This window comes from Trichomycterus rosablanca, chromosome 12 (assembly GCF_030014385.1).
Source record: "Trichomycterus rosablanca isolate fTriRos1 chromosome 12, fTriRos1.hap1, whole genome shotgun sequence".
Taxonomy (NCBI): Eukaryota; Metazoa; Chordata; class Actinopteri; order Siluriformes; family Trichomycteridae; genus Trichomycterus; species Trichomycterus rosablanca.
The window spans coordinates 15,589,391-15,601,903 of NC_085999.1; the positions used below are offsets into that span (position 1 = coordinate 15,589,391).

The following is a 12,513-nucleotide window of genomic DNA, read 5'->3' on the forward strand; positions in this document are numbered from 1 at the left end:
AGATTTTGCATAATTCTCCCTACAGCACATAATATGATTAGACATTTCTAGGAATCAGAAGGAATTTTAGTGCCTAAAGGGCAAGGGCGCAAGTTTAAGCTGAACACTGTGATCTCTGATTTCTCAGATGGCACTGCATCAAGAACTGTCATTCATCAATAGCTGATGTAACCACACAGGCAAGGGATTGCTTTGGCAAACCTTTGTCAAGCACTACAATATGGAGTTAAATTCACAAGTGCCACTGTGCAAAAAACTTGCTGTGCAAAAAGAAGCCTTATGTTAACCATGTTCTGAAGCGGCATTAAGTTCTCTGGGCTAGGAGGCACCTGGGATGGACCATCACACAGTGGATACATGTATTGTGGTCAGACGAATTAGTATATCAAATCTTTTTTGGAAGAATTGGATGCTGTGTGCTCTGGAAAGGAAGAGAAGACAAAAAGGACCATCCAGACTGTGTTCAGCAACAAGTCCAAAGGCCAGGGTCTGTCATGTTATGGGGTTGTGTCACAGAAAAGTAGATTTATGCTGCCTTCAAAACATTCATGCATTTTTCAACAAGACAACGCAAAATCACTTGCTGCACACATTACAAAGGCATGGCTGCAAAGAATGAGAGTATGGGTACTGGACTGGCCTGCCATCCTGCAGCCCTGACCTGTCCCCATTTGAGAGTGTGTGAAGAATTTTGAAACGAAAAATGCGACAACGACAACCCCATACCGTTGCACACCTTAAGATGTGTTTGAAGGAACACCTGAAACACTTGGTATCCTTGCTGCCAAAACATCTTCCAAGTGTTGTGAGAAGGAATGGCAACATTACAAAGTGGTAAATGCTTTACCATCCCAACTTTTTTGAAATGTGTTGCAGTCCTGACATGCAGAAATGGAAGTTGACCAGACAAAATATGAAATATCTTGAAATAAAACTGTCTGAAATTGAATAAAAGTCAAAGTAAACATAAGAAACATTGTGTTTTAATATTTGCATTTTCCATAGTGCGGCACGGTGGCTAAATGGGCAGCACTGTCGCCTCACAGCAAGAAGGTCCTGGGTTCGATCCCCAGGTAGGGTGGTCCGGGTCCTTTCTGTGCGGAATTTGCATGTTCTCTCCGTGTCTGCGTCGGTTTCCTCCCACAGTCCAAAAAACATGCAGTCAGGTTAATTGGAGACACTGAATTGCCCTATGGGTGAATGGGTGTGTGTATGTGTGTCTGCCCTGTGATGGACTGGTGCCCCGTCCAGGGTGTTACTGTGTGTCTTGTGCCCATTGAAAAGCTGGGATAGGCTCCAGCACCCCCTTGCGACCCTGATTGGATAAGCAGTTAAGAAAATGAGTGAGTGAATGCATTTTCCATTCTGTTCCAACAATTTCTGATTTGGGGTTGTACATAATATGAACATACGAGGCCATTTATAATAATACACAATACACCTGTATTGTGTCAAGGAGTTGATCAGAGTTTAGTGTTATTTTTGCTATTGAGCTAAGCATTTTGCAATGAACTCATTAATATTTTACCCTTTTATACCTAAATGTTACACTATAATGTAATGTATGTAGTAATACACCAGAGGGAACCCCTGAACCATATTCATTATTGACAATCAGCAAACATTGTTTTAGAACTGCCTAATGTCTAAAATGTTATCTTTTTCCTCAGAAAATTACATACATAAATCATATAACACAGCATTCCCTCTCTTATACTTACCTTTCAACATTATTATGAATTCTATTAGATATTATTAACAATTAGTGGCTTTTTTGTAAGAATGATAATAAAAATAACGAATGAAAAGAAGCTAAATTAGCTTACGCTTGAGGCCAGTGCTAACAGTGCACTAGAACTATAATATACAAATCAACAGCTCAGCCTTGCAGTACACTGCTTAGTAGTTAATGGTGATAAAGTAGGTAATAGAAGCCATTAATGTTCGTCTGAAAAAAGTCTATTTGTTAAATGTGCCAGTAATTTAAATTGTTTAAGTAATTTCCCTTGGCATATGTTGACTAATCACTTTCCAGCTTCACTAGTCTTAAATTAGAAGAGAACGAGAAGAAGAAAAACCTCTTCAGGCTTCACTAACGATAAATTATTACCAGAGACGACTATATTAGTTGATCTCATCCAGAACTAATCACATATACACTGATCAGCCATAACATTAAAACCACCTCGTTGTTTCTACACTCACTGTCCATTTTATCAGCTCTACTTACCACATAGAAGCTCTTTGTAGTTCTACAATTACTGACTGTAGTCCATCTGTTTCTCTACATACCTTTTTAGCCTGCTTTTACCCTGTTCTTTAATGGTGAGGACCCCCACAGGACCACCACAGAGCAGGTATTATTTAGGTGGTGGATCATTCTCAGCACTGCAGTGACAATGACATGGTGGTGGTGTGTTAGTGTGTGTTGTGCTGGTATGAGTGGATCAGACACAGCAGTGCTGCTGGAGTTTTTAAATACTGTGTTCACTCACTGTCCACTCTATTAGACACTCCTACCTGGTTGGTCCACCTTGTAGATGTAAAGTCAGATACGATCGCTCATCTATTGCTGCTGTTTGAGTTGGATATTTTTGGTTGGTGGACTATTCTCAGTCCATCTGTGACAGGGAGGTGTTTAAAAACTCGATCAGCGCTGCTGTCTCTTATCCACACACACTAACACACCACCACAATGTCATTGTCACTGCAGTGCTGAAAATGATCCACCACCTAAATAATACCTACTCTGTAGTGGTCCTGTGGGGGTCCTGACCAGTGAAGAACAGCATGAAAGCAGGCTAACAAAGCATGCAGAGAAACAGATGGACAACAGGCAGTAATTGTAGAACTACAAAAAGCTTCTATATGGTAAGTGGAGCTGATAAAGTGGACAGTGAGTGTAGAAACAAGGAGGTGGTGTTAATGTTATGGCTGATCGGTGTAGATTACTTTGTATGGAGCTTGACAGAACACCAAATATAAATACATGTGAAAGACACGAAGGCTCCCGCCCCATATAAATAGTCCCAATAAAGAGTCACTGTGTAAAACCAACACAGCTTTTTGTAACACTTCTCTCTGTTAAACATTTAGCTGTGGGATTTTTCTGAAATATACTAATAAATGTCAAAGTGTTTATGGTTTTGGGTTTGAAACGCATCCGAATGATACTTCAAATAACATTAAAACAACTGCTCTTGAAAATCATCGGAAAATGAACGACCTGGATGGAGTATGATGATAATTGTAGAATTTAGCCTTTTGCAATTATAGAGTTGTGTAACTGCAGATCAGAAATGTGGAGAGCTGGTGATTAGTTTCCATGGCTGCAGCTCCATGCCTGAGTCATATTGCTTTATCCGAGTTGCTTTATCACATCAACATGGGTCCATGTAATTCCTAGACAAATTATTTGAGTGGGCTTAGGTTAAAAGCAAAAGAGGCTAATATACAGTAATATTTATCACAAAGATTAAGTTAATGACTGAGAAATCCAGACTAAATTCAATTAGTACATACACTGATCAGCCATAACATCAAAACCACCTCCTTGTTTCTACACTCACTGTTCATTTTACCAGCTTCACTTACCATATAGAAGCACTTTGAAGTTCTGTAGTCCATCTGTTTCTCTACATATCCTTTTAACCTGCTTTCACCCTGTTCTTCAAAGGTCAGGACCCCCACAGGACATGTGGTGGTGTGTTAGTGTGTGTTGTGCTGATATGAGTGGATCAGACACAGCAGTGCTGCTGGAGTTTTTAAATACTGTGTCCACTCACTGTCCACTCTATTAGACACTCCTACCTACTTGGTCCACCTTGTAGATGTAAAGTCAGAGACGATCGCTCATCTATTGCTGCTGTTTGAGTTGGTCATCTTCTAGACCTTCATCAGTGGTCACAGGTTGCTACCCACGAGGTGCTGTTGGCTAGATGTTTTTGGTTGGTGGACTATTCTCAGTCCAGCAGTGACAGGGAGGTGTTTAAAAACTCCATCAGCGCTGCTGTGTCTTATCCACTCATACCAGCACAACACACACTAACACACCACCATCATGTCAGTGTCACTGAAGTGCTGAGAATGATCCACCACCCAAATAATACCTGCTCTGTAGTGGTCCTGGGAGAGTCCTGACCATTAAAGAACAGGGTGAAAGCAGGCTAAAAAGGTATGCAGACAAATAGATGGACTACAGTCAAGAATTGTAGAACTACAGAGTGCTTCTATATGGTAAGTGAAGCTGATTAAATGGACAGTGAGTGTAGAAACAAGGAGGTGGTCATAATGTTAGGGCTGATCGGTGTACATCTAGGAAATAGACACAAATCTGCCGTAAATGTTTGTGATCAACACACTTGGTTTAACCCAGAAACTCATAGAAATATGTCATGTTTGTAGGCTACAGTTTTGGCACAGGACATGATCTTACTGCTGAAATAAACCTTGCTAAGTTCAAATGTGCTATGGAGGCCTAGTTTTTACAACTACACTTTTAGTTATTGTATATTGAGACATCAGTTATGTGTCAGATACACACTGGCCAACACATTAGGGCCACTCACATGATATTCTGTCAAAACAGCTTTGACCCACCAAGACATGGACTTCACAAGACATCAGGAGCCCTGTGGTATGTGGTACCAGGACAATAAAACAGGTCCTTCATCTTCTGTACATAGTGACATGGATCGTTCTGCAGCACAGTCTGGTGCCATCACTTTTGTGGGTAAACAATGCCTGTATGTCCAGATGATCTTGGAGAATTGAGGATTTGCTGAACCACTCAACCTTCTTCTATTGCTCCAATGGTCTTATTATGGTCTAGTTCCAATGCCCATTGTAGGTGCTTTCGATGATGGACAGAAGTTAGCATGGGCCATTTGCCTGGCCTGTGATTACACAGCCCTACACAGAATGTTAGTTAGTTAATCTGTACCATACACCATGGCCATCTCGCATTAATGAGTTTTAGCTGTCCCACAATCTGGTGGTTTGTGGCTTGTCCTTCCTCTGACCGCTGTCTGTGGGTACTCACTATGTCTACCTGTGAGCACCCCTTGCTGTATTGGAGCTTCATCAAATCAATCATCTGGCCAACATAATTTGACCCTTTTAAAGTCACTCAGGTCTTTTTGACTGATCATATTTGCTGCATTCAACATGCAAACTACAAGTAACTACCATCAGCCCAAAATGTATGATATTCCTGACGACTGTTATGAAATAGGCATTGTCATTCGCATCTTTGGAGGGTGGTCCTAATGTTTTAATCTGTGGATTTAAATAAATAGGAGAAACCTATGGTAGTGAAATAAAAAGGTTGCTCTTTAACAAACAGGGTCAGAATACCTTAAAATAATGACTAAATTGGGAGACAAAGGGGAAATGCTAAAATAAATGAATTATTGTTTGACATATGAAAATAAAATGTTTTAAATTAAATGTTTCTTAAAAACTTTGCCTCTATTTTCAGGTGCTCAGATTACGCAGCGGTAAATTACACAAGCTCACTACAGATGGGATCCAGGGAGCGAATCCCCAGCTAAGCTATTAGCCAGTTAAAAGTCTACATACTTCAGCTAGCACACCAGCGCCGAGATTCTGAACTCCTCCTTGCCACTGGTCGGCTGGGCGCCATCTAGCAGGCATAATTGGCAGTGCCTGCAGCAGACACTAATCGGCCACCGTGTCTGCTAGGGCGGGATGGCCGGACTATGTGGGAGGGGAATTCAAAATGCTGTGAAGCAATCCTGATAAGCACATAGAGGCACCTGTGCAGAATGCCTGGGCGAAAAAAAGGGGTCCGCTAGGACTGTGCACGGGTCGGAGGGCACGTGAGCTGCAATATACCCTCCTCGAGCGCAATCAGGGATCCCCAGCAGCGGAAGACAAATTGTCTACGCTGAATTGGGAGAAAAAGTGGAGGAAATGCATAAATAAATGGAAAAAAAGTCTGCATACAGACATGATTGACTGTCTGAGTTAGAGGGGATAACTAAAGCCCTGCAATGGATTGGTGTCCTGTCCAGAGTGTTACCAGGAAAACCTGACCTGCCATGACCCCGACCAAAAGCAACAGTAAAACACGAATTTTCACAATTTAAGTGGTTTTGCCCCTTAAAATTCAACATCTATGCACAAATAGATTGGATTTTTTCCTCAAAACAATGTTAGTTTAAATGTATTTTAAAATGCAACATACTCTGTTGAGTAATGATTTACTCATATCATGTATTATGGTGCTTGGACTCCAGAATAGCCTTTCTCCAGTACCCATAGCAACTGCTGCATTCAATACCGTGACCACATTAAATTATAATTACTTTACAATAGACATTTGCATTTTTCAATGAGCTGCACTGATATTCTCCTTTAAAGCTTTTGCCTCTCATGAAAGATGCATGAGACGTGGTGAACTGAGTGCCTGCTGTAGTTAGGCAAACTGACACACACATTAAGGCCATTGACTCCCTCAGGAGCACTGCAAACCCCATCAGCTGTTCTCCAGTGGAAGGTTCAGTTTCACCCAAGCATGACCCCTCTGTGCTATGTTTTACACTGATCAATAACTATTGTATAAGCTCCAATGACTAAAAGCAGCAGTTCCATAATCACCAATTCGCAATGGACATTAGTCTCTTTCTGTACTCATAGGGCGTCTATTTTCTAATGCGAATATGAACCCAAATATACACTACATGACCAAAAGTATGTGAATACCCCTCCTAAATATTGATGCTTCCAAATTTGTGGCAACAGTTTGGGGAAAGCCATTTCCTATTCCAGCATGACTGTGCCCCTCTGCACGAAGCAAGGTCCATAAAGACATAGTTTGAAGAGTTTGGTGTAGAGGAACGTCAGTGGCCTGCACAAAACCCTGAACACCTTTGGAATGAACTGGAACGTTAATCACCAGGCTTTTTTTATCCAACATCAGTCCCTGGCCTCACCAATACTCTTTCTTTTCAATGGGCACAAATTCTGTTGTCATACCTCCTCTGGGGCAGCTCGCTCATCCAGTGACAGCCTGTGACACCCCCAAACTGGCGTGACTGCCAGCTGAGGCAGCTATTAAAAAAGATCAATTGTACAACATTGCAAAAGACATTGCACACCATTGGAAAACCGGACTGGAGCAAGCCCAGTATCATGGTTTCAGAGAAAAGCAAGTTTGTGAACAGAAGAACTAGCAAAGCTGTGAAAGGGAAACTATGATATATAGAACAACGTCCACCTGAAGCGAATGAACACTAACCAGGTGCAAATGACTGTCAATTAAATGAAATGACACTCCAATAATCTCAGCCTCCATGCCCCCTCTGCCATCCATAAGAATTAATGCAGAAGGACACGACTTGTACATGTTTTGTGAGATCCACATCTTAATACTTTATCATAGAAATAAATAAATAAGCAGGAATGATTTATTAGGTTTAAATATAATTCACATTTTTAGCAGATTCGGTATCATCACTGCAGAGGCATGATGGCAACACAGACTTAAAATAAACCTCACTCACTCACTTTCTTATCCTATTCAGGGTCGCAGGGGTGCTGGAGCCTATCCCAGCTCTCAATGGACGCAAGACACACAGAAACACCTTGGGCAGGGTGCCAGGCCATCGCAGGGCAGACATGCAAACACATTCACACCTTAACACACACCCACACACATCTAAGGACTAAGACATCTAAGAATTTGTAGTATCTCCAATTTGCCTAACTGCATGAAACCGGAGCGCCTGGAGAAAACTCACATGAACACAAAGAGAACATGCAAACTTCACATAAAAAGGACCTAGGCCACTTCACCTTGGAATTCAACCCAGGACCTTTATGCTGTGAGGCGACAGTGCTACCCACCGAGCCAAGATAAAAATAAAAATAAACCTCACTGATTATTTTAGAAGCTACTTCTATCATATAGATGAACTTTGTTGCTATACACTCACTGACGGCAGCCCATCTGTTGCTCTGTACACTCTGACACCACCCCCCACTTCTCCTATAGATAATTTAGGAATCTGCTTCATGTTTTTGGTTGGAGCAATATTCTCCTCACAGCATCCCAACAACACAGCTGCACCTAATACAATCACATTTGTACAACACACACTACCAAGTCATTGGAGTCCATCACCCAAGCCTCATCTGTTCAGTCGGCTCCTATTGATTGATGGTTCCTTTAAATTGATAAATGGGATACAGAGGGGTAAGGTAGTGTACAGAGCAACAGATGGGCTACAGTCAGTCATTGTACACCCATACATTTTATCTGTTTAGTATGTGTAGCTTAAAATAACCAATGAATGTATGCATCATGTAGGTGACCCTAATAAAGTATATTCCCTCACCACTCATCCCAGCTACTCAACCAGACAGTACAACCAACCAGGCAGGTTTCTTAATAATTTTTGACACAGTATTTGTAATGTTGAAATTAGCAAATGAAAAAAATCCTCCTGTCACTCTGTCATTCTTTTCTCCGAGGCCACACACAGATTCATGCAAGCTATTTCATAGAAAAATGGAACGCATTCCTCTGCAGATATGTTACATTTTGCCCGCCAACTGTATTTTTCTCATCTTTAAAGCCTCTATTAAACTGTTGGCCTGGAAATATGAGGAGAGCTATAAACAATCAATGCTGTTTTATTTATTCTGTATTCCACTTCGTTTTTTTGTATTTTAAAGGCCATGCTTTGCTGTCGTAGCTTAGTAACCATGCAAATATCTTTGGCACAACTGATTTTCTTTTCATATTTTTGGCCCTTTAAGGACCTTTTGAAAACAGTCCTACGCGATTACTAATTCTTCTAATCCAGTATAAAGTCCAAAACTGGAAATAACATTACATTTCATTATAAGTGAACAGCATTAATTTTGATTAATGCCCTCTAATATCTGGATACATTCCCCTTAATGTGACCTTCTTATTTCAGATTGTTTGCCCTTTATTACACATAACTGAGTAACTCAAATGGAGATTTGTGAATGTGTATAGTACACCGATCAACCATAACATTAAAACCACCTACTTGTTTCTACACTCACTGTCCATTTTATCAGCTCCACTTACTATATAGAAGCACTTTGTAGTTCTACAATTACTGACTGTACTCAATCTGTTTCTCTGCATACTTTGTTATCCCCCTCTATCATGCTGTTCTTCAATGGTTAGGACTCTCCCAGGACCACCACAAGGCAGGTATTATTTAGGTGGTGGATCATTCTCAGCTCTGCAGTGACACTGACATGGTGGTGGTGTGTTAGTGTGTGACACAGCAGCGCTGCTGGAGTTTTTAAACACCTCACTGTCACGGCTAGACTGAGAATAGTCCACCAACCAAAAACAGATCCAGCCAACAACGCCCCGTGGGCAGCGTCCTGTGACCACTGATGAAGATCTCAAAGATGACCAACTCAAACAGCAGCAATAGATGAGCGATCGTCTCTGACTTTACATCTACAAGGTGGACCAACTAGGTGGGAGTGTCTAATAGAGTGGACAGTGAGTGGACACAGTATTTAAAAACTTCGGCAGCGCTGCTGTGTCTGATCCACTCATACCAGCACAACACACACTAACACACCACCACCATGTCAGTGTCACTGCAGTGCTGAGAATGATACACCACCTAAATAATACCTACTCTGTGGTGGTCCTGGGAGAGTCCTGACCATTGAAGAACAGCATGACAGGGGGATAACAAAGCATGCAGAGAAACAGATGGACTACAATCAGTAATTGTAGAACTAAGTGCTTCTACGTATATGGTAAGTGGAGCTGATAAATTGGACAGTGAATGTAGAAACAAGGAGGTGGTTTTAATGGTATGGCTGATCGGTGTATCTTTAGAAACGCTTAGTGAATGATTAAGGTTCTCATGACAAATGTTCCAACCTGGCGGAGGATGAAGCTTGTGGAGGTGGTACTGCCATCAGACCTCTTGAGACGGCTCCGTCTGGAATAGGTGCCTCTGTTCTGCAGAAAGAGCACAGACCATTTATCACACATCTTTGGATAGAACAAGGACACCTTTACACAAGCGTGCACACACACACACACACACACACACACATGGCAGTGGATTCATCACCATTAGCCATTAATCAAATAATCCATAAAACACCAAGTAAAATAGGAGGATAGGGGAAACAAATGAGGAGTAAAATCAGTTGAATCCAAGGAAGGTAAAATTTAGTGTGACAAAAGTGTAAAGGTGTGACATTTATACAGAGCTGGATACTGCAGTACCACACTGACATGATGATATGTCTAGGTAAATAAGCCATCCTTCAGCGTGCAGTAAAATACAGTTTCTACAAAACACTGACCTACATAAACAATGAATGACTCTCATCACATGATGAATGAATAGTTCAATGGATGGATGGATGGATGGATGGATGAGAGCTGTTGTTTAACATTCAAATGCAGTATGAAATAAAATGTGGTTATCCCTGTTCCACTCAGCTGGTATCTTTGAGAGTGTTAAGCGTTTTAATTATTAATTTTAGAGATGCATGAGTACCGATACTGGTATCGGGTATTTGCCCGATACCGCGCTCATTAACTTGTACTCGTACTCGCAAACGAGGCTCCAATACTAAACATCCGATACCGTGTGCCTAGTGCACGTTGCTGCGTTATGCCTGGTTCACACTGCACGATTCTTGCCCTGATTTTCGCTCGGCGACTGGTCAACGCTAGATTTGCCGGCTCGGGAGCAACTCGGCGTTCGCTCGGCGATCAAAACTCGGCTCTCGATCGCTAAGTGTGAACTATCCAACAACTCGATCCGACCGGCTCACCGAGCGCTCGAGTTTTCTAGCACGTCAGATATCTGATCTCAGATGTGCGACTGGGAATGAGTGACATGTCGAACAGCCAATGAGAACGCAGGATACGGTGTGAGGGGAAACGCAGGAGAGGAGTGTAAACAGGTGGGACAGGGGGATAATATAGTTTATATCAGAATACACCAGCACACACACGTTTTACAGTATTTCTGACCTGATCGTTCTCTACAAAACATAACAACAAAACACCAACATTGCAAAAATATTTATTAACCTCCAACTCACTACAGAACAATCCATGCAATTCGTGTTGCCAAATCCACTCAGATTCATTTATTTTTCCTCCTTGATTTCATCACGTCAGCGCACAAACACTCGCTACTTGTTGACGTGGTATCATTAAACTTCTCGTCACTTCTCACGTGTGTTTTTCTTTAAAAAAAAAAAAAGGTAGGTATCGGTATCGGTATCGGCAAGTACAAAAATGCATGTACTTGTACTCGGTTGGGAAAAAATGGTATCGATGCATCCCTAATTAATTAATTTAATTATTATTATTTAATTATTATTATTATTTAATTATTAACTACATAGCCGAAAGTTTATGGACACTCAATACAAAAACATTCAAACTCAGGGAAGATTCAGCTCATTTTCTTTTTCTCTACAAAACATTAAATGTGTGTCAATTCGTCTCAGCATGGGTTTAGACAGAACACACACATGACTCACACACACAGACTCTCACATATAAGAAATACCTTGCAGCCACAATATATGGGACTGTGAGTAATCCACCCAAACACACACACACACACACACACACACACACACAGACTCTCTCAAACATACAAACTATATCTGCCTGCCACAATATCAGGGACAGTGAGTGATCAACCCAAACACACACACACACACACAGACTCTCTTAAACATACAAAATATATCTGCCAGCCAAAATATTAGAGACAGTGAGTGACCAACCCAAACACACACACACACACACACACACACAGACTCTCTCAGACATACAAACTATATCTGCCTGCCACAATATCAGACAGTGCGTGACCAACCCAAACACACACACACACACACACACACAGACTTAGACACACACAGAATCTCTTAAACATACAAAATATATCTGCCTGCCACAATATCAGGGACAGTGAGTGATCAACCCAAACACACACACACACACACACACACACACACACACAGACTCTCTCAAACATACAAACTATATCTGCCTGCCACAATATCAGACAGTGCGTGACCAACCCAAACACACACACACACACACACAGACTTAGACACACACAGAATCTCTTAAACATACAAAATATATCTGCCTGCCACAATATCAGGGACAGTGAGTGATCAACCCAAACACACACACACACACTCTCTCTCTCTCTCTCTCTCTCTCTCTCTCTCTCTCTCTCTCTCTCTCTCTCTCTCACACACACACACACACAGACTTACACACACTTTCTCTCTCTCACACACACACACAGACTTACACACACACAGACTCTCTCAAACATACAAAATATATCTGCCTGCCACAATATCAGGGACAGTGAGTGATCAACCCAAACACACACACACACACACACACACAGACTTACACACACACAGACTCTCTCAAACATACAAAATATGTCTGCCTGCCACAATATCAGGGACAGTGAGTGACCA

The 12,513-nt window shown here is 41.5% G+C and overlaps 1 protein-coding gene across 2 annotated transcripts in view; it reads right to left on the bottom strand.

Annotated features, from left to right (window-relative positions):
- The window catches only part of cacnb4a (calcium channel, voltage-dependent, beta 4a subunit), a 46,612-nt gene that overhangs the window by 33,133 nt on the left and 966 nt on the right, over positions 1–12,513 (bottom strand). For both annotated transcript variants that reach the window (XM_063006607.1, XM_063006608.1), the window contains exon 2: positions 9,911–9,991. In XM_063006607.1, coding sequence (XP_062862677.1) covers positions 9,911–9,991 — 81 coding nt within the window. The remainder of the gene's footprint in view (positions 1–9,910; positions 9,992–12,513) is intronic.